The sequence below is a fragment of the Ovis aries genome, chromosome 7, assembly GCF_016772045.2.
Source record: "Ovis aries strain OAR_USU_Benz2616 breed Rambouillet chromosome 7, ARS-UI_Ramb_v3.0, whole genome shotgun sequence".
Classification (NCBI taxonomy): domain Eukaryota; kingdom Metazoa; phylum Chordata; class Mammalia; order Artiodactyla; family Bovidae; genus Ovis; species Ovis aries.
In genome coordinates this window covers 7,415,562-7,438,707 of record NC_056060.1, presented here as the reverse complement: position 1 = coordinate 7,438,707, position 23,146 = coordinate 7,415,562, and the positions used below count along the sequence as shown (strand labels likewise).

At 42.6% G+C, this 23,146-nt stretch overlaps 1 protein-coding gene across 1 annotated transcript in view; it reads right to left on the bottom strand.

Annotated features, from left to right (window-relative positions):
• SV2C (synaptic vesicle glycoprotein 2C) overlaps window positions 1-23,146 on the bottom strand; it is a 215,910-nt gene that overhangs the window by 160,038 nt on the left and 32,726 nt on the right. The window contains exon 2 of the mRNA XM_004010196.6: window positions 10,558-11,238. Within this exon, the coding sequence (XP_004010245.1) occupies window positions 10,558-11,137 (580 nt within the window). The 5' untranslated portion in view covers window positions 11,138-11,238. The remainder of the gene's footprint in view (window positions 1-10,557; window positions 11,239-23,146) is intronic.

Here is a 23,146-nt window from a genome sequence, read left to right as displayed (position 1 = left end):
TCAGTTCTTCTGACACAGTAGCATTTTTAATATGCTTGACTTAACTAGATTCTGCTGAGAGAACTAAGCTACTCTCAGACAAACTATTAAATTTTCTGTACATAAGAGGGGGAAAAAATCTGCAGTCACATTATAAATTTATCACCATGACTCTGGCACTGAGAAACGATTTCTACAAAGCACAGTCACGCTGCGCCCTGCACATCTGGGGTCCATTCTGGGATGCAGAGCTGTAAACGCGGTTAGGGACTGTCATGCCCCACACCATGCAGGAGAAAGACAAGCCTAAAGAAGCCAAATGCCCATCTCGGTGGGGGAAAAGCAACTGTGCATCCTTCAGCCATCGATAAGACATTTACTTTTTTGAGGGGAAAAAAAAAAAACTTTCTTTCAAAAATGGCACATAAAGCTCCTTGTCCATGGATGTTACTGTTTACTCACAAATAAGGAAATCAGTCCCATTTCCATCTACCCCTTCCATGGTTTGGAATCTTGGTATCATGTACAACCTCTGTATCACAGCTGTTGGGAATGCTGCTGCTTCTTGGTTGGGGGCGTCTACGACACAGCTACTCAGTGTGGAGTTTGGAACTAACACCGATGCCAGCATCACCTGGGAATTTGTAAAAGTATCTCAGACCCCACTCCTTACCTGCTCAAGCAAAACCTGCCTCCTCTGGTGACTTGTCTGCATTTTTATGTCTGAGAAGCAATGGTCAAGATCATGGTGCTTCTTCACGTTATTCTTAAATAACCTGAGGTGCTTAAAAAACATATACAGTTTCCAAGGGTCATCCCCTAGCACTGACTCCGAATGTCCGGGATCAGATATAATTTTGGTTAAATGAGACAATGAAATTAATATGACATATATGATGTCTGACAAACAGAAGGCAAAGAGCAAACTCTAAGCCTCCTGTTATCACTACTACCAGTAAGGTTGTCAGATTCAGCAGATAAAACCACACGGTGATCCAGGTAGATTTGTATTTCAGGTGAACAGATAACTTATAAATATAAGTATATAGCAAATACACTACCCTTATGGCAGAAAGTGAAGAAGAACTAAAGAGCCTCTTGATGAAAGTGAGGGAGAAGAATGAAAAAGTTGGCTTAAAGCTCAACATTCAGAAAACAAAGATCATGGCATCTGGTCCCATCACTTCATGGCAATTAGATGGAGAAACAGTGGAAAGAGTGGCAGACTTTATTTTTTGGGGGTCCAAAATCACTACTGTAGTCACTGCAGATGGTGACTACAACCATGAAATTAAAAGACGCTTACTCCTTGGGAGAAAATCTATAACCAACCTAGACAGCATATTATAAAGCAGAGACATTACTTTGCCAACAAAGGTCTGTCTAGTCAAGGCTATGGTTTTTCCAGTGGTCATGTATGGATGTGAAGAAAGCTGAGCACTGAAGAATTGATGCTTTTGAACTGCGGTGTTGGAGAAGACTCTTGAGAGTCCCTTGGACTGCAAGGAGATCCAACCAGTCCATCCTAAAGGAGATCAGTCCTGGGTGTTCATTGGAAGGACTGATGCTGAAGCTGAAACTCCAATACTTTGGCCACCTGATGTGACACGCTGACTCATTGGAAAAGACCCTGATGCTGGGAAAGATCGAAGGCAGGAGGAGAAGGGGACAACAGAGGATGAGATGGTTGGATGGCATCACCAACTCAATGAACATGAGTTTGAGTAGACTCTGGGAGTTTGTGATGGACGGGGAGGCCTGGCGTGCTGTGGTTCACGGGGTCGCAAAGAGTTGGATACGACTGAGGGACTGAACTGAACTGATACAAAATACTGCATGAGACATATTTATACTAAAATCTTATTCCTTCATTATTTATCACAAATTTAAATTTAACTGGCCATTTTGTGTTTTCTCCGGTAATCCTAACTATCCCTGACTTTGGAATACCTGGGGCAGAGAAGTTAGTGGTAGATAAGTGGAAAAATAGATTAGGCTCAGACTGTGGAGAGCTTGAATGCCATTCTAAGGAGTTTGAATCAACCTGTACTCAACATTTTTGAGCAGGGACATGACATAACCCAAGTACTCCATCCTTTACTCCCAGGAATGAGGAAGACAAAGTCAAATGGGCTGCTGGGGTAAGAATCTCCAGCTCAAAGGTTCTTTAGGAAGGGAGACCAGAAGGTCATATTCATGGCCAGTGACAAAGTCACAAAGAACAAAAAAGTTAAAATTTCAAACTCTTAAATTTAATTCTAAACTCTTAAATTACTTATACCCCACTTGACCCATAAAAATAATTTAAACTAGCTACTTTTCTTTTTGAAGGAATAGCTGGTACACAGCTCAGCCCTAGACTTTACAGAGAGATTTTTGTAATCAGAGAGAGAAAAAAAAATCTAGTAACACATCAAAAGCCAAACTTCTAATATCCTTCCAATGTCCACTCTGCCAGAACCCAGATCTTTACCTCTGGATATCCCAAATACTTAGTACAAAGCCTCAGTTATAAAATCAATCAGTGTTCCTACTCACAGTCCATTTGCTCTTATTTAACACACAACTCTTCTTTTTTAACTGAAGTATAGTTAATTTACAACGAAGTGTTTATTTCAACTATAATAACAAAGTGACTTCAGCTGTGTAGTAAAGTGATTTAGAGTCTTTTCCAGATACTTTTTTGGCCATGCTGTGTGACTTGTGGGATCTTAGTTCCCCTTTGTTGCTGTTCAGTCGCTCAGTCATGTCTGACTCTCTGCGACCCCCTGGACTGCAGCACGCCAGGCTTCCCTGTCCTTCACCATCTCCCAGAGCTTGCTCAAACTCATGTCCATAGAGACAGTGATGCCATCCAACCATCTCATCCTCTGTCATCCCCTTCTCCTCCTGCCTTCAATCTTTCCCAGCATCAGGGTCTTTTCCATTGAGTCAGTTCTTCGCATCAGGTGGCCAGAGTATTGGAGCTTCAGTATCTGTCCTTCCAATGAATATTCAGGACTGATTTCTTTTAGGATTGACTGGTTTGAACTCCTTGCAGTCCAACGGATTCTCAAGAGTCTTCCCCAACACCACAGTTCAGAAGCATCAATTATTCGGCACTTAGCTTTCTTTATAGTCCAACTCTCACACCATACATGACTACTGGAAAAACGATGGCTCTGACTATATGAACCTTTGATGGCAAAGTAATGTCTCTGCTTTTTAATATACTATCTAGTTTTGACAGAGCTTTTCAAACTAGTGATCAAATCAGGGCCTTCTGCAAAGAAAGCACAGTCTTAACCACCAGACTGCAAGGGAAGTCGTGTGGATTCTTTTTCATTATAGTTACTACAAGATTCTGAATACAGTTCCTCATGCTATACAGTCAGTCCTTGTTGTTTAGCTATTTTATATAGAATAGTGAGTATCTGTTGATCCAAAACTCTAATTTATCTCTCTCTGCTCCCCTTACTATCCCCTTTGATAACACTAGTTTGTTTTTAATGTCTGTGACTGTTTTGTAAATAAGTTCATGGATATAATATGTTTAAAGATTCCACATACAAGTGATATCATATGATATTTGTCTTTCTCTGACTTACTTCAGGATTTCTTTTCATTACTTTTCCTCTCATGATCTTAAAGGCCAATAAGAAATCTCAAAGTGTAAGGTAAGAATGTCAATTTGCAAATATGTAGGTTGGGAATACTTACATCCGTGATTCATCAGACTAAGTCTTTAAGATGAATGTAATCGTTTCCCATGTTCTGAAGCTTTATGCAGGAAACTTAGGTCCTGTAGAAGTTCTTGTTATGGAAGAATATTTGAGACATTAGATTTCCCATGAAAACATGGTGTTTAGAATTGGAACCTACAAGTCTATATTACATGTATTTGGCTTGATCCAGAGATATTAGATGATCAACAGTCTGACTGCCTTATTTATGCCAAAGTGCACAGTTAACAAATTCCCTAATCCGATAACACTTCACCGAGTTCTTCAGGGCCTTCCTGTTGAGTCCCAGACTGCATTAGGATATTAAAGCCAGAGGATCGGAATCCCCACCCAGGAGTAATCTAGGACGTAGGAGTACAGGTGTTCAGCTGCAAGAATCAGCCTTCAGGTTCAAAGCCATATTGTGAGAAATCAACCAGGGACCTTCTGGGCATTTACTATCACACTTTCACAGCCCAGAACATACTTACTGGTGAATTTCATGAATGTAACACAGAGTTTCTCTTCTCTCCTGTCCTGTGGGCTCTGGATGGAGGAATCTTTTCAGGCTACTTGGTCCAGCTCCACTTGTATACCAGAAACCTCTCTTTTCCCAGAAGGATGTGAAAGACCAGAGGGAATAAGACCCAGGAATATAATGACGATGAATTATTGAGTCTTCTTTTCCAATTTGGCAATAATGAATTCAAATAAGATTTTGCTAGTGTTGGTGGACAGGATATTCTCTAGGAATCAATAAGTATTTAATTCCAATTAGAATCACTATGACAGCGAGAGGCTAAACAGAGCCAGAGGGCGCACCCACAGCAGAGATCAAACTTCCCTCTAAGACACAGAGGACAATGGCATTGAGCAGGCTGCAGAGCTGCTGATCCTGAAGCCTGCAGCACACACTTTCAGGGTACAAAGCTAAGGGTCTTAAATTTAGAGCACGCCAGATGCCAAATGATCAAGCTCTTGGAATAAAGTTCAAAGAGGAAAAACCCTGCATCACTCTTTGTTATCAGCTGGGATATCCTGGTCCACCTGGCAGCACTGGGCAAGGGTGATACACGCCCTGAAAAGATGCTCAGCACACAGGAACACAGTCACTACTCTCTGTCTGCAGTCCAGGGGCAAATAACAGTCAATGGGACTAAAAAAAAGGGACTCTCAGAAACTTGAAGCTGTTCTTTTCTTTCCCCCAAAATACAAACATGCAGACATAAAGCGGCTTTAGAAATCTCAGCAGAGTTTTCCTTCTTTTGTTAATAACAAAAGGAATAAGGGAACAAATGGAGGGATGGAGAAAGAAATTAAGTATGCGTTCAGGTCATAGTCATCCAGCCCAGGCTTTAAGGAAACTATTCTTGCTGCAAGTGGTTAAAAAAAACGAGAGAGAGAGAATTCTGTATGTTCCAAGGAATTCTACACCATCCAAATAAAACCTATAGATACAGAGGTTAAAGAGATGCTTAAGGCTTCCCAGGGCTTCCCAGGCGGTTCAGTGGTAAAGAATTTGCCTGCCAATGCAGGAGATAAAGGTTTAATCCCTGGGACAGGAAGATCCCCTGGAGAAGGAAATGGAGCCCACTCTAGTATCCTTGCCTGGAAAATCCCACAGACAGAGGAGCCTGGTGGGCCACAGTCCATGGCGTCGCAAAAGACAATTTAACGACTAAACAACAATCTGGCTTCGGCCCGCCTACACTATCAAACCTCTTGCTCTGAAAATCACCAAGGCATATGGAGATTAGGTGTTACAGTTGATAAAAGACGGAAGAAACCTACAGAGGAAGTTCAGTTATCACTTAGTTCAGGCTGAGTTCTCAAGTATGTCTTGGTTTAGAATATATTGTCTTCTATCTGTTTTGTACTCATCACCACTTGGCCACGATAATGTTTTAGTACCTAAAAATTACTCCACTCTACCACCCCCAACCAGAAAGCAGGTGGCCCAACAACGATGAGGCTCTCTGCATCCCTAGGTGGGTCTTCGGAGGAGACAGGACAGTCCAGAGGAAGAGCAGGAGGAAGCAGAGGCAGCGAGGCGCTTGCTGGGCTGTGACGGCTAGAGCGGGAAGGTGGCTGAGCCTCGTGGCGCTGAGTCTGAAACCTGCACACATCCCTCCCTGTCTGCTGCTGCTGCTGCTAAGTCACTTCAGTCGTGTCCCACTCTGTGTGACCCCATAGATGGCAGCCCACCAGGCTCCCCCGTCCCTGGGATTCTCCAGGCAAGAACACTGGAGTGGGGTGCCATTTCCTTCTCCAATGCATGAAAGTGAAAAGTGAAAGGGAAGTCGCTCAGTCGTGTCCAACTCTTTGCAATCCCATGGACCACAGCCCACCAGGCTCCTCTGTCCATGGGATTTTCCAGGCAAGGGTACTGGAGTGGGGTGCCACTGCCCTGTCTGGAGGCTTTCTTAGAACCCAAACTGGTCCTCAAGAGCTCTTGGACCGGAGGTAAGATGTGGTCGGGGAGGGCTCCCTGCGCATCCACGGTGAGACGCAGCCATGTGAGGGGAGAACGCTGGATGCCTGTGGCCCCGGCGCCAGGGGGCTGGGAAGCTGGAGGGCACACTGTCACTTCACTCCATACATGGGCTCATCCCTTCAAACGAACATGCTAGCCTGACACAGATTGGAAGAACCATTAGTGGCGGCCAAGATCTTCAAGGGCCAGACCCAAGGGGCGCGTTTCAACCTTTACAAGACTCTTCCGCACCTACGAAGGAAGCACATCCCTTCCTTCTTCCAGTGACTCCCAGACCTGCCTTCTCTCTTGGCTGCGCCTTCTCTGTCTCCTCCGTGACGTCTTCCTCACCGCCAGTCCCACAAATAGTCTTCGGCAGGAAACCGCCCTCTCCCTGGTGACAGTCTCGGGCAGCTTCACCTTAAATGAGATGGTTCTCAAAACACTCAGCGCTTCAGCCCACATGGTGGCAGGAACCCATCAGGTGCTCCTCTTTGGATGCCTCCCCCCAAATCTCAAAGTGATCGGTCTAAAACTACACCGGGCTTCCCTGGTGGTCCAGTGGTTGCAAGCCTGCCTGCCAGTGCAGGGGACGCAGGTTCCATCTCCGGTCTGGGAGGAGCCCACAGGCTGTGGAGCCTGTGCCCTCGGGCCAAGGGGCTGCACCTCCTGAAGCCTGAGTGCCTGAACCTGGAGCTTGGCAACAGAAGCCACACCAGTGAGAAGCACGTGCACGCCCCTAGAGAAAGCCCACAGCAGTGAGCACCCGGCACAACCAAAATTCATAAATACATCTCTAAAATAAAATAGAAAAGCAAATGCTTCTTCTTTCTCCTTCATGCTCAAACCTATCATCTGCCTTACCTAACTTGATGAACTGCCTTCCTTCCACTAACTGTCCTGTTCCTTCCGTTCCAAACTACCAGTGACCCAACCCTTGCTGACTCTACCTCCGGACCAGCTCTCCAGTCCGTGCCTTCCTTCCACTGCCTTATTCAGGTCCGTTCCCCTCACAGGGTCTCCCTGCCTGAAGTCTCTTTATTTATACTTCTCTTCTGGTTATACACTTCTCTTCTTGGACTGCAAGGAGATCAAACCAATCAATCCTAAAGGAAATCAGTCCTGAATATTCATTGGAAGGATTGATGCTGAAATTCCAATACTTTGGCCACCTGATGCGAAAAGCAACTCATTTGAAAAGACCCTGATGCTGGGAAAGATTGAAGGTGGGAGGAGAAGGGGACAACAGAGGATGAGATGGCTGGATGGCATCACCGACTCGATGGACATGAGTTTGAGTAAGCTCTGGGAGATGGCGACATACAGGGAAGCCTGACGTACTGCAGTCCATGGGGTCCCAAAGAGTTGGACATGACTGAGCAACTGAACAACAACTTCCGGCTACGGATATTTGTTTCCTTGACCTGGTGGTGCACAGACACTTGTCATCTCTCTATGCTAGACTATGACTTCTTTGGATATACAAACCTTGTTTTGTTTTTGCTATTTCTCCTATGTTCCCATGTGGTAACATCATGCTTTGCACATAATAAGTACTCAATAAATAGACTTTGGCAACAGAAAATTAATTTCCTTAAAATGATGGTACTTATTTCCCCAAGCAGCAGCTCAATAGATTAACCTCTTCTCAGTTAACAACACTATATATGCACACAGACTGTACACACCACACAAGCACACAAGGCATGCCCTTAACTATCTGGAAGTCAATCTTCTAGCAAACACAAAGCGAGGAGTTATCTCCTAAATAATTAAAACATAAATCGGTTAATATTTTCATTCCTAGTTTTCCTTGAGTGAAATGACACAAGGCTTAGTGGCAAACGAGAAACAATTTTGCAAACCTTTCTCCTCCCAAAGGCCACCAAACGTGGGTTGTGAGTCTTCCTGTCTTGCATTTTGATCCCATTGCTATGATTTAGTGTGGTAATTATATTACAAAGCTATTATTTGCTGAAATGAAAATGGCAAAACAATTTACATGCTTGTCTAAAAAAAGACTGTGTTAGAATGCTATTGTCAGTAAAATTACAATGGCAAAATCACTGAAAGGCAAGTCTGGAAGGCGTAGTTGTGAACCCATCACAAAGTTTCTGTGGGGGACTCAGAGCATGGCGTGAAAGCACACACTCCTGGGGACACATTTTTAATTCACAAAAGCAGGCAACGTTTATGGGGAGATGAAAACATCTGTGCTCCAATAGTTCCCCAGCATTATCTACACTTGTGAACGCCCCCTGGGGGTGTGTGACACCATCACGGTTTATGGGTTTATAGGACAGACCGATAAGAGCACCATGTGGGCTACTGCACCTCCTTCAGCACCAAGAAGATAAAAGGGAAGCTCAGCTTCTATTTTTCTGCTTTCAATATAAAAGTGAGGATCATGACATGAAGAGACTGCTAGTCTATATTCAAGCCTGAAAGTATTAAATATTTGTGTATTAAAATAGATGTGTTTCTAAGGATCTGTTTTCTTAAAACATTCTGCTGATATATCCTGTTAGCAAAATCTTGGTAAATATTTTAATGCCCGGTAGGTAGATTTACTCACCAAAGGAAAAAAATTAAATAAAATTAGAGGAGAAGGCAATGGCACCCCACTCCAGTATTCTTGCCTGGAAAATCCCATGGATGGAGGAGCCTGGTAGGCTGCAGTCCATGGGGTCGTGAAGAGTCAGACATGACTAAGCGACTTCACTTTCACTTTTCACTTTCATGCATTGGAGAAGGAAATGGCAACCCACTCCAGTGTTCTTGCCTGGAGAATCCCAGGGACGGAGGAGCTTGGTGGGCTGCTGTCTCTGGGGTCTCACAGACTCTGACACGACTGAAGCGACTTAGCAGCAGCAGCAGCAGAGTGCTATCTATGAAGCAGATATGCTGAAATGATGAATTTGATGACTTTGGACCTTCCTCCGACCCCTATTCTGCGTTTTGATGGGTGAACACACAGATGAGTCCACCAACAAAACCCATGCAATCTATGCCCCTATGCTCTCCCCTTCATCCCCCTCCCAGACTGCATCTATGGGTCTATCTCTTCCAGTTGAGCAATTAAAGAAACAAATGAGTAAGTCAGACACAGAAATACAAATATCACATTATATCACTCACATGTGGAATCTAAAAAAGCAATACAAATGAACTTATTTACAAACCAGAAATGGACTCACAGACACAGAAAACAAGCATATGGTTGCCAAAGGAGAAGGCAGAAGGAAGGGATAAATTAGGAGTATTACTATAATCATCATATTACTTATATATTATATATTATAAATTAGGAGTTGCTTACTAAACCACAAAAAGATCTGTATACTTTTGTTTTTCAAATTTTGGTTTTAAAGTCTGTTGGAATCAGAGACACCAAGCATTCTTACTCTCTTCCACAGACTCTGAAACACATAAGATTTACTATGCACACAAACGTGTTCTCTGAGCAGCAGGGCTTGAAAGGTCTCATGATTTAATGTACCACGTGTCTGACGTGGACCTTAAGTTTTGGGGATAGTCTGCTGTGGGCATGCTTCTTGGCCTTCTTACTTTTCCTCCCAGAGGGAAGGTTAAATACAGCGTTGTAACTGTATGAATGAACCTTGAGTGCAGTATAACTTTAAAACAAAAGTCAAATTTGCTGTCTAGATACTTTATAGTGAGGTTATATGGTTTTAATACATATAATTTAAACATTAATATGATTCGAAATTGATTTTTAAGTCCTATGAGGAAAGGAAGCTTTTTCATTGTAGGCACAAAGGTACAAATTCAGAAAAAGAAAAAGTCATCTAAAGAAAATTCTATAAATAAGGGTAATTAAAAAAAACCTAACAGACAAACATACATATAGATTATAGAAAAAAATGAAAATTCGCAGGGTCCCAAAAGTGTTTAAACCACAATACTACACATAAAATTTGGAATGTGAAATCACATTTATCAGAGTTTTGAAGAATTAACCTCTATATTTAGAAAAATGTCAGGTAAGTGTCACATAATAGCTTTATTAACTTCCAAGGGCATGTCTTTTGAAGTTAATTAAGGAGAACCTAATGCAACATTTACAACAGTGTAAGTTAAAAATATATTGCTCTAACTTACCTTGAAATGCATAAAAATAAAAGTGGGATTGATGGATAGATAGATAGGTGGCTAGGTGATAAAGAAAATACAGTAAATGTTAACTATAGAATCTAAGTTAGAAATAGGTAGAAATATATGGGTATCACTGCACCATTCTTTTGATTCCTTTGCATGTTTTAAATTGTTCAAATGTCGGGAACAAATGCAGGCCTCCATACAGAAAGGAGGTATTCAATTTGTTAACTGTGCTCAACAAATAGAGCAGTTTCCGAGTGTGTCTCTCTGCTGGGATGCACTCACCTAGCCATCCGGATCCCGAATTTGGTATGCACAGGTCTGTCTCAGCGCTTGGCAACACAAAGCCCACGACAAACACCTCCACGCCGTCCGCCATCAGGGCCATGCCCAGGACAAAGAAAAGGGCCCACTGAAAGCGCCCATGGCCGCACTCCTGGATTATCAGCTCGTACTGCTGGGCGAGCTCTTCCTCATCCGCTTTCCTCTCAGACTCCAGCTCCTGGCGGTCCTTATACTCATCGCCCTTGGGCTGCCCTACCGACACGATGCTGTCTTTCCCTTGGTTCATGTTGGGGATGCCCTGATACTCCCCTTCGTAGATTTCATCCTCTTCATCGTGACCCTCAGTAGCTTCACTGGAGCCTTCGTCATCATTGGCCTCTCCATTATAGGTTTCCACTGGCGGATAAATGTCATCGTCCTCTTCCTCGTCTTGGAATCGGCTGTAGGACCTCTGGGTGTATTCATCCTGGGCCCGGTCCACTGCCTGATTCACCTTCTTTACAGTCTGTTTCTTCACCTCTCTGGCAATGTCCTTGGCACCCTTCATCAGTGAAGTCCTATCCTTATAAGGGTCTTCCATCTTATCTCAACTGATGGCCAGTGAGAAGGTGGGAATTTTTCACAGACTCTGGTCAGTGGTTCAGTCCTGACAGCATCATCCACTTTGAGTTCAGAATGGAACTGCAAAAGAAGAAAACCCACAGAAGATATTTATTATTTGTTTCAATGCCTTTTCCACCATCTAGTTCTTGGTCTCTTTTCACTGACACCACAGATTTACATACAGAATTAGCTTTTCCTTTCTTTTGAGCACACTGTTTGCTGGTTCTCTACTCAAGTGTCATCAGAACTTAGAGTATTTAGGGTTTTGCTATTATTATTACTGTTTTGCTTTTAAGGAACTCTGTCTCCTGGGTAACTTTGCATATAATGCACAAGCATTCCCCTGAAAATACAATGAAATATCTTGCACCTTTATAAGTACATTCAACATATTCTGAAAGTGCTAGAAAGACTCTGAGAAAAATAATATTGCTTGCAGTTATATAAATATTCTGCAAAGGCAAACCCAGAATAATAAAAGAATCCGGTCTGACCCATTTCCTCACAATGAAAAAAACAAAACTAAAAAGTGCAAGCAAGTATCCCTACATACAATGCTACCAAGTCATAAACAGGCACATCTCATTTTACTGTACACTGCGTTACTGCACTTTGCAGATACTGCATTTTCAACAAATTGAAGGTCTGTGATAATCCTCAGGCAAGCAAATCTATCGGCACCATTTTTGCAACAACATTTGCCCATTTTGTTTCTCTGTTACATTTTGGAAATTTCTGTAATACTTCAAAATTTTAAATTATTATTATATTTGTTATGTGGTCTGTGACCTTTTTGTCTTTGATGTTATCACCATGACTTGCTAAAAGCTCAAGTGATAGCATTTTTAGAAACAAAGTATTTTTAATTAAGGTATTATACATTATTCTTTTAGATATAATGCTATACCACAGTTAATCAATTACAGTATGATATAAACATAAATTTACATGCACTGGGAAACCAAGAATTGCATGATTTCCTTTATTGCAGTATTCACTTGACTGTGGTGGTGGTCTGGAACCAAACCCGTAATCTCTCTGAGTTATGCCTACAAATATTTATAAAACACACTTCCCTTCTACCTTTTTTGTATCTCCTTTCAATAAATGATAACAGAGACTCTCATGGCACCCGAAACAGACAATGAGTATTTCCCCCCAGTATGGCAGTCATATCTGTAGCAAATTGGCAGGGTTTGTCAAATGACTTCACATCACTTTGATAGTCATTGAACTAAACACGTGGATTGTCCAGTAGGAATGTGCCATTTCAGGATCCACCCCCAGGCCAGCAGAGACAGGTAAGCCAAATGTGGTATCCCTTCCCAACATGCCCTGTAAGAACCCCAGGCTTTGTCCCCACCGTCTTCATCTCTAGACCCTGTCTCACACACGTGGGTGTACACACTCCCTCCTGCCTTGTCTGACTGCAGTTATCTGCCTCCTTGGACACCAGAGTCAGCAGCCTCCCCTGACCCATCACTGGGTTTCTTTTCTCATGGACAGCCCCTCTGTCTCAGCTCATTACACTCAGGCTGACTTCTTTCACTTGTCTGCTGAGTTGTGCTCTCTGGTGGCCAATATCAGGCCCACCTTCTACAGAAATGATATGAAAGTGAAAGCCATTCTCCTGCATCATTAATCTGCCAAGCCCTGGGCTGCAGCAGCATTCTAAATGCTGATTTATATAATGGTCATTTTTACTTTGTTCTTTTGCATCCCGTGTGAAACACTTGGTAAGTGGCTATTACAAACATACATTTAAACTACTCATCCAGACATGACAAATAAACTTAGCAAAACAGACAAAAAGATGCTTATTTATCAATGAATTGGGCATCATTACTACCAGATACCTACAAATGGCCAGTAGGCAAAACAGAAGCATGGCTCTGCTCAGGCCTGTGTTTTGGAAGATGAAAAAATGAAATGAACATAAACATATGATTATAAGGCTTTTTTTTTTTCCCAAATGTATTCGTGAAGGATGTTCCTGTTTGTTCTCCCTTATCTTTCTTTTTTTTCAGAGAGCTGAGAGGTGAGGGGGAGGGAGAGATGGAAGGATCCACGAGAGAGCAAGATGCAAAGGGAGTGGGGAAGGAGGTTGAGGGTGGAGCACTCCGAAACTGAAGGAGCAGGCAGGGAAAGAGGGAAGGGAGAATGATGATAAATGATGCTGGCAATGGAGACAGGTTTCCTACTTTCAAAACAAGACACAAAATTAAAACATTTCACACAGTAAGGAAAGCCAACTGGTCTACCATCCATAAATGGATGATTATATCAGACACAGCACATCAGCTGCTTCCTGGGCACAACAGCACCAAAAACACCATCAAAGGAAAACACTGGTGAGTGTGAGAGCAGAACCCAAGCCCCTGTAACATGCTACCTGTGAACAGCCTGCCTGTTAGTAATGGGAAGCTTCTCCAATTGCTTCTAATAAACAGTAATTAATGTGACTAAATGAATTCAACTCTGAATATTCATTGGAAGGACTGATGCTGAAGCTGAAGCTCCAATGCTGTGGTCACCAAAGATTGAAGGCAAAAGGAGAAGGGGGTGGCAGAGGATGAGATGGTTAGACAGCATCACTGACTCGATGTACAGAAATTTGCGCAAACTTCAAGAGATGGTGAAGGACAGAGGAGACTGCCATGCTCTGGTCCACGCAGTCACAGAGTTGGACATGACTGAGCAACGGAACAATAACAACAATAATGCATTACTCCAAACTAACACACATTCTAATTAATGATTAATGTCAGAAAGAATGGAACTATTTCATATTCATAACCACCCACACTACATGCAGAGTTGGTTGTAAACAACTAGATACATCTTTCTGTTTCATATGTCTGAAAATGGTGAGTCTCAAAAAATCTTAAAATCATTTTTATTGAGATATAATTTACATTCAATAACATGTCCTATTTTCATGCATATTAAAAGAATATAGTCCAAGAGATCTGATGCTGTACACCATGTACTTTATGTTTATTCTGGCAAGAAATGTTTGTTGAAAGGCTTATTCAGCATGGGTTTGAAACCTCTGTCCTTTATATTAACAGTCTACAAAAAAAAGATCAACATACTGAGCTCCAGATTTCAGTGGCCTGGAGCCAGGCTCTGGAGACAGCAGAAAGATTAGAAGATGGACATGGCCTTGTAGAAGCTCTACATACTGGGTAAAAACATCCACATTGCTACTTTATATAGCTTAGCCTTGTGAAGTAGTAACGATATTTGAAGGTAACCAGCATTAAAATGCACAACCCCGCATCTGCAGTGAGACAGCATTCTGAAAAGAAGATTTTGGGAAAGAGAAGAACACAGTCTGAGCTGAAGGAATAGATACTGACCCACCATCCCAGCCTGTCCAGATTTATGACAGCAGACTCTAGTTACTTAAGGATGCCTCTTCCTCTCCAGACTTCTGAACTTATGTGTATATTCCCACTCTTCAAGGGGCAGGTCAAGGCCACCTCTCTCGTGAAGTTTTTTCTTTTATTTCTTGCTTAAACTATCACAGATTCCCAGTTCAGCATGGTTGGTTTCCTCCTGACATGTAATCATGTCTTCCTTTACGGTTACCCATGAATGCTGAAGCTCCAATACTCTGGCCACCTGATGAGAAGAGCTGAGTCATTAGAAAAGGCCCTGATGCTGGGAAAGATTGAGGGCAGAAGGAGACGGGGACAACAGAGGATGAGATGGTTGGACAGCAACACTGACTCAAAGGACATGAGTTTGAACAAGCTCCAGGAGATGGTGATGGACAGGGAAGCCTGGTGTGCTGCAGTCCATGGGGTCACCAAGAATCAGACACAGCTAAGCAAATGAACAACAACAATGAATGCCACGGTCTTCCCTATTGGAGTGTCAGCTCCTTGAAAAGAGGAGCCCAGTAAACTAAAACACTGTAAAGCAGCATTAATAAATGAGGACACAAGCACCATAAGAGGGCCAGCTCTCTCATTTCCCACTTCATGAGGCAGTCGTCTGTATTAGAGACAACTCTCCCCAGAGTGCAAGTGGCTCACCTAGGTGCTGTGAGAAGCAAAAGTTCTACAGCCAAATCAATTGGGAAATTTCTATTTCTGACTTCATATATTCTTTTCCAGGAGCACCACAGTGCAAAGCTTATTATAAAGAACTTTGCGTAAATGTGTTATCCAACCATTTCCCAAATCTTCCTAATAACAGAATGCCCCTATCCTCAGAATGACACCAAACAGCAGCCTTCATTATACACCATGAGGAATACTGTGTTAAGATAAATACCAAGATCCTTTAAAATTTTAATGCCTCTATTATGAAATATCATAAACCTCAGTAATTAGAGTTAATTGAGGGAAACAGGATAAAACCAGAAAGTCTACACTAAAATAACATTTTTAAAATGAAACTGTGTTTCTTTCAAGTTTATAAAAAACTGAAACTAAGTTTTCAAAAAGTAATCCTTATGATTTTTAAACAGACTATCTACAAAAAATAGAGTACTTAGCATACCTGCATATTTTGAAGTAAAAAGTCCTTCAAAAAGCCAGAAAATTTAAAGTATGTTTAATAGTCCTTTTATGCAATTTTGACACAATAAATTTGCTCTATGAGGAACAGCTCTCCTAAGCCAGCATAAACTCACCTGTGAAATCTAAAGACTTTAACAACAAACCTGCTTATATACATGAACTTTTCTGAAGGTCCTAGACCTCTTGTTGAAAGAATATTCTTGAGTCAAAGTGAGCAGTACTCTCTTGAGGAAGTATCTGAATTGAATTTAATGCAACAATATTCTTTCTGATCGCAAAACTAAAACACACAAGAAATAATTGGAAAATTTCAGAAAAAATGACAAAGAATAAAACAGTATGTATTTTTACAACCCAGAGATTCCTACTTTCAATCTTTAGGCCATGAAGATGCCCGAGCTTGTGATTTACTTAAATCTTATGGTACACACAGACTTGAAGCCCTTCTCAGACTACTCTATTAACTCTGACTCTTCAGCTATGAATTTTCCCCATTCACGGGGTTAGCATATCTTAAATAGTAATAGGACTCCATTACATGTTTAGTAGTTCTTGGCTGGGAGCCTATCTTCTGAGAAGTAGTTCTCAAATTTCAATCTGGAATCACCAGGAAACCCCCAAGAACATTCAAGGGAAGTGTGAGGTCAAAATAATTGTCATAAGAATAGAAAGATGTTATTGAACATTTTCACTCTCAGTTTTTCGTGAGTGTATAGTGTTATTTTCCAGAGGCAACAAGCTGTGTGATGACATCATTTCTCTGATGGTTAACAGCTTGTGTACGTGTAGTTTCTGGTGTTTTAAAAGTCTCACAGTTTTACTTTCTTAATATGGTAAATATCAATAGATACAATCTACAAAAATGAAAGTTCTTCAGTCTTTAACAATTTTTAAGCGTGAAAAAAGGGTCCTGAGACCAGATCAACAATTCAGAACTCTGGTTCTATAGGAATCCTCTCTTGCTTGGACCTGAAGTTGTGGAGGCTTCCCTTTAGAGTTTGCTTGTCTGGTTTTTTCCTACAGGCTATGGCTCAGATGGTAAAGAATGTGCCTGCAACGTGGGAGACCAGGGTTCGATCCCTGGGGTGGGAAGACGCTCTGGAAAAGGGAATGGCTACTCACTTCAATATTCTCACTTGGTAAATTCCATGGACAGAGGAGTCTAGTGGGCTACAATCCATGTAGTCACAAAGAGTCAGATACAACTGAGCAACTAACACTTTCACTTTTCACTTTGAGCTTGCCTCTGCTAGAGCCCCATCAGGCTCACAATGATCTGAACTAATTTTTCAATCGGTAGTTCAGCTCTAAATTTCCATATTTGCAGAGATATGGAAGAATGTGGTAATGCGCATCTCTGCGGCAGATCTTACTGGGAATTCCTGAGGTTAAAGAGATGCCTAGTTTTGTTGATGTTCGGATTACCACACAATTGTGCTCATCTCACATGCTTGCAAGGTAATGCTCAAAATCCTGCAAGCTAGGCTTCAACAGTACATGAACCAAGAACTTTCAGATGTACAAGCTGAATTTAGAAAAGGCAGAGAAACAAGAGATGAAATTGCCAACATCCACTAGATCATAGAAAAAGCAAGGAAATTCCAGAAAAACATCTACTTTGCTTCCCTGACTGCGCTAAAGCCTCTGACTGTGTGGATCACAAGCCACTGCTGCTCTCCAGGGGCTCAGAGCCTCCCAGACAGAGCAGCAGGAGCAGCAGCCACAGGCGGGGACTGGCAGGGAGCGGACTCTGGGAGGGATGATGAGGGAAGAGGCTGGGGACAAATCGCCAAGGCTTTGCGATCACAGTGGGGACCTGAAGTTTTACTCTAATGGGATGGGTTCAAAGTAGGAGATCTAGATGAATATATCTTAAAAACACTGTTGGTTTTATTAAACACTGGAAATACCTTTTTTCTTTTACTGTATCTCTTCAGCCCCACCCTTTCACATCTGTTGTGATCTTTTGATCATGGATATGACAACTTCAAAATAAAAGCAGCATTTATTAGATGTCTTTGAAGACAGGTTTGAGGAAGGAGGAGGACAGCTGGAAGACAAGTTCCTCAGTACAGAGTCATCAAAGAGAAAAATTCAAGTCGTACATGTCCTATTTGCATCTTAAGTTGCTTCAGTCACGTCTGACTCTTTGCACCTCTGTGGACTGTAGCCCACCGGGCTCCTCTGTCCATGGGGTTCTCTAGGCAAGAATACTGCAGTGGGTTGCCATGACCTTCTCCAGGGAATCTTCCCAACCCAGGGTTCGAACCTGCATCTCTTGTGTCTCCTGCATTAGCAGGCAGGCGCTTAAGCACTAGCACCACCTGGGCTTAATAACAACCTGTGATCATTTACCCTTCTCTTCCACATTCACCCAATCTCTCATCAGACTTATTACAAAATGAGACTAGTTTCAGTTTCCTCTGCTTGCCCATCACTGGAATTAGAAGAAAGAAAGAAAGAAAAAAATAGACCCAAGCAATTTATAAATAAGTTTAAAATTGCATGTTTAAAAACTGGCTATAGAGCCAGTCAAATACTAGTGTCAGGCAATTACTTAGACAAAAAGATGAATCACATAAGAGAATCACATACATCATCTCCACAACATCTCTTGAGCAAACGGGTGTCCTAGGCAAATCAGAATGACCTAAATGGTTAGATAGAAACAGTCACCTTTTTTGTGAGTTAAACACACACCTGGGTTCCCTGATAACTCAGTTGGTAAAGAATCTGCCTGCAATTCAGGAGACCCAAGTTCGATTCCTGGGTTGGGAAGAGCCACTAGAGAAGGGAAAGGCTACCCACTCTAGTACTCTGGGGCTTCCCTGTGGCTCAGCTGGTAAAGAACCTGCCCCCACTGTGGGAGACCTGGGTTTGATCACTCGGTTGGAAAGATCCTCTGGAGAAGGGAAAGGCTACCCACTCCAGTATTCTGGCCTGGAGAATTCCATGGACTGTATAGTCTATGGCGTCGCAAAGAGTCAGACACAACTAAGCGACTTACACTTTCACTTTCATACTTGCACACTGGGTTCTAATACTGCTTTTGCCACTTACCACTTTTTGTGACACTAAGCATGTTATCTGTGTTCTTAACTCCTCAATTGCATTACCTGTAAGATGGGGAATAAAAATTCTGTTGGAGGGGATTAAACAAAATAACATCAAAAGGCAACACTTGGCACATGGTACCTTCTCGGTCACTGCTGATTTACTTGGAATTAAAGAAGAATAAAACAATGTAATTTATAATATAAGTCACTGTCCAGCAGGAAGAACGCTGGCAATTTCCTGTTTTGAAAGGAAAAATGACCATTAAATGAAGGTTGGCTGCGCTCTTCTCCAGCCAGGAGCATGGGCTGGGGAGTCATCAGGGCCAGCAACTCTTTCAGAAAAGACTCCCCCTGGGCGTTTGTGGCTGTTGCTAAGACACACACCAAGGTTTCGCTGCAAGAAAAGCTCCAAAAAGAATGACTGTCTTCCTGTCTCTTCTTGCCCTTTTTGAGTGAATCAGGCAATGTGATTAACATATTTGCAGTCTTAATACAATTTAAAAGCAAGTCGGCCTCATTCACATTACACTGATAACAGCAAAACGCCCTCTCCTGGACCTCAGTTAGCTCACTTGGATGTCAGCAGGCGCAGGGGACAGAAGCCGTCCCACCCAGGCTCGCACAGCACCCGCCTTAATGCCTGGAGATGACTCATTTGCTCTTCCTGCCGTACCCATGTTTTGCTTCATAAATGCTTCATTTTGCAAGGCCCCTTGGACATGTGGGGCAGCCTTAGTTTACTTCAGCACCTCCCTCCGAGCACAGGATGAAACCCCCCGGGCATTACCCTAAAGGTTCCCGGGGCTCATGGTCTCCAGAAGAGAGACACCAGAGACATCCTCACCACCTCCACCCATGCTCTGTGGCACAGGCAGGCACACTTTTGCAACCAACCAGGTGTCTTTTTATATATATATATATATATATTTTTTTTTTTACAAAAAAAAAAAAAAAAAACACCTTATCAACCAGGTATCTTGGTACACAAGTCTCCACAGCATGATTCATGAAGCAAGAGGACTGGTCTACTCACTGACTCAGGGTTCCATGTTTGCCTCTTGGTACAAGGTACTGCCGCATGCTCAAGGCAGCCCCTGCAGAATGGGCACCCTTTTCTGCTGTCCAAAAAGCACCCTCTTATGCGGTCATTGGGGGAAAAGAGTTGCTCAATTAATTCACACACAACATTGTAAATAAGTAGCTATGGAGTTCCTCTTTGAATTCCTTGGTTCAAGGAAATATGTAAATTGTGGAATTTGTGTGGATAAGTTAGATACTGGGGGAAAGGAGGAATTCTTGATCTAATCCTCCCAAGTGAGCTAACTGAATTTCCAACCAATGTATGAGAACAGACATGGGCCCAAAGCAACAGTCACAGGAAAAGTCAGAATTCATCCATCCACCCATCTGACCAGTAGGTCTTTAAACAAAGAATCTGTGGTTTGGTTCGTCTCTTAATCTTGATGCCCAAAGCAATCCTGGACACTCACTTGTTCACTGCAACCAACAGCTATTTCTCATGTGCTCAATAGAAGGGTCCAGACTCTCCCTAGACTCTGTATACAGAAACAGAAGGCACAGCTCCTCACCATCAAGGTATATGGCCAACAATCAAACATATAATTGGCTCACAATGTGATAAAAGCTATGTACTGCCACATGGTATTATGATATTATGATATATTGAAAGGTTGTTGCTGAACCACGAAAAGACGCCGGAATTCTTGGCCTCTGGAGGAGAAGAATTCAATCTGGGGCCAGAGAAGAGGCTTGATCGCTCAGAGCTTTTCTGTAATAAAGTTTTATTAAAGTATAAAGGAGACAGAGAAAGCTTCTGACATAGGCATCAGAAGAAGGCAGAAAGAGTACCCCCTTGCTAGTGTTAGCAATGGAGTTATATACTCTCTATTGCTTCCCTGGTGGCTCATCGGACTGGAATGCGGGAGACAGAGGTTCGATCCCTGGGTGGGGAAGATCCCCTGGAGAAGGAAATGGCAACCCACTCCAGTACTGTTGCCTGCAGAATCCCATGGAGGGAGGAGCCTGGTAGGCTACAGTCCATGGGGTCGCAAAGGGTCAGACACGACTGAGCAAATCTCCACGTATATACTCTCTAATTAGTTATTATAGTGAATCAAAAGAATGCGTGGAGGTTGTAAAGACCTCACTAGACCTACTCCCATAATTTACATTTTAAGATAACAGGATTAGCCAGAAGGTTTTTTCCAGAGACTGTCCTCAGGCAGGATACATTATTGTTATATAATCCTAAGGACTGTAGAGGAAAAAAATGTTTGTCCTTTCTTTCTCTTTGAGAATTCCAGACCTCTCTCTCCTTGGGCACCCCTAGACTTCTTATCAACCTGCCTAGGAAATGACTCTCTCAGCATTATAATATTATGGGATAGAGCAGGGTCCAAACTGAGTTAACCAGGCGAAAGACGGACAAGTACAGCATTCACAGACCAAGGACTCACCTGATCAAAGGCCATACTATGAACTCATTATATGCTGAAATTAAAAAAAAAACCCACAGATATAGTGAGGGCCTTTTGTACACCTGCATCCGTGTGCAGAATACAGGTGCAGGTGTGCAAACAAAATGACAAATAAAAGTAAAAGCAAAAATGGATTTCCAGTACCTCCTGTCACGCCTCTTAAGGCCAACAGTCAAATTCAACCTTGACTGTACTTGCTCAAACTAAAATGCTTAGTTTCCTCCACTAGCCTTTGGATGTCTCACCTCTTCGACATTGTTACCCACTACAAATTAGCATAGGGAGGGAGGTATGAGAGTACTTTCATGACTGACAGAAATATATGATCAACACCTGTTTATACACGTTTCCCAAAATGCATTCCAAGAGCTATTAAAAAGTGTTCCTCAAAAAGAGATTTTATGGACGAGTAAGAGGAGGTTAGTCACTTCCCTCCACTGCCTGTTACCTGATTCCAGCCAAAATCCCATCACATCTAGACAACACAATGGCTTCCTCGCCAGTATTCCTGGTTCTGCTTTTGCCCTTTAGAGGCTCTTCTCCACAGAGCAGCCAGAGAAATCCTTTCCAAAAGTCGGGCAGGAATAGCACTTCCACACCAAGAACCCCCAAGGGCTTCCTCCTTACTTCCTTTATTTCTACACAGCCAGGCCTGCCTCCTCTCTGGCCTCATCTTCCACGTACTTCCTTCCCTCCACCGAGTCTGCTCCAACAAGCCAGGCACTCTTCTGCCTCAGGGCCTTTGCACTTGCTAGTCTCTCTGCTTGGAATACTGCAACCTCCCCATCCATCCTATCTCATCATAGATGTCACCTCCATGTAGAGCTGCACACATGCTAAGACAGCGCCCCCACATTACCATGTTCTGACCTTTATGCTGTTTTTCTTATCATCTATCACCATCTAACCACATACTATATATTGTTATTTGCTTATTGTCTGGCTCTCCTCCAAAACTATAATCTCCATGAGAAAAGGGTCTTTTTCAGTTTTGTTTTGGCTCAACTCCCAGCATGGAGAAGAATGTCTGGCACGTTCCAAAATTATTTGTTAAACAAATCAACGAACGGAACACTAAATGAAGCAGAACTGAATTTCACTGTTGTTGTTTTTACAGACCTTCTCAGAGCCTTTGCTCGGCTGGCACATGGTGTGCATTCTCCCTCCAATAAGAGGAAAGAGCATTTTCACCTAAACTTGTCCGACCTGCTGCCCCAAATGCTACCAAAGCAGCATACTCAAGACTAGTCTTGGGGAACCCTCTTAGGGATTAGACGCATCTGGAAAGAAAATATTTTTTTCTGATGCTGCCAAAAGGAGAAGGCTCCCTTGAAAAACAGAGAGGTTTTTTCTTGCTCTCAAATGCAATTTCCACAGCACAGAAGCAAGATGAACACAATGGCTTCTCAGCAGGATTCCAAGAAAGCAAATTAATTTCCATGTCTCTTGGTCTAATCTTGGGAAGGCAAATTAGTCTGATGTTCTTGCTGGGCCGTGTTCTGCTGTTCACACGGCCTACGTGGTCAGCGGAAAGATGCTTACCTTGGTCTTCTAGCCTCCATCAGCAGCGATGGAATCTAATTATAACAGTCCCACAGGCCACACTTCAAATGGAGCTACACTGCTGGAAATATTCAAGGTGAAGGGAGTTGGGCAAAATACATTTCCTTTCTAGAAAGGTGCCTCACTTTACCCTCTCTTACTCTCACTCACATAATTCACAGGTAGTGATTTTAAGTCTTCAACTTTTTTTTTTTAATTAAAACCAAAAATTTTTGGCTGTGCTGCACAGCATGTGGGATCTTAGTTCCCCACCGGGGACAGAACACACACCCCTGTATCAGAAGCCTCGTGTCTTAATCACCGGACCACCAGGAAAGTCCAAGGCCTCAACATTCAA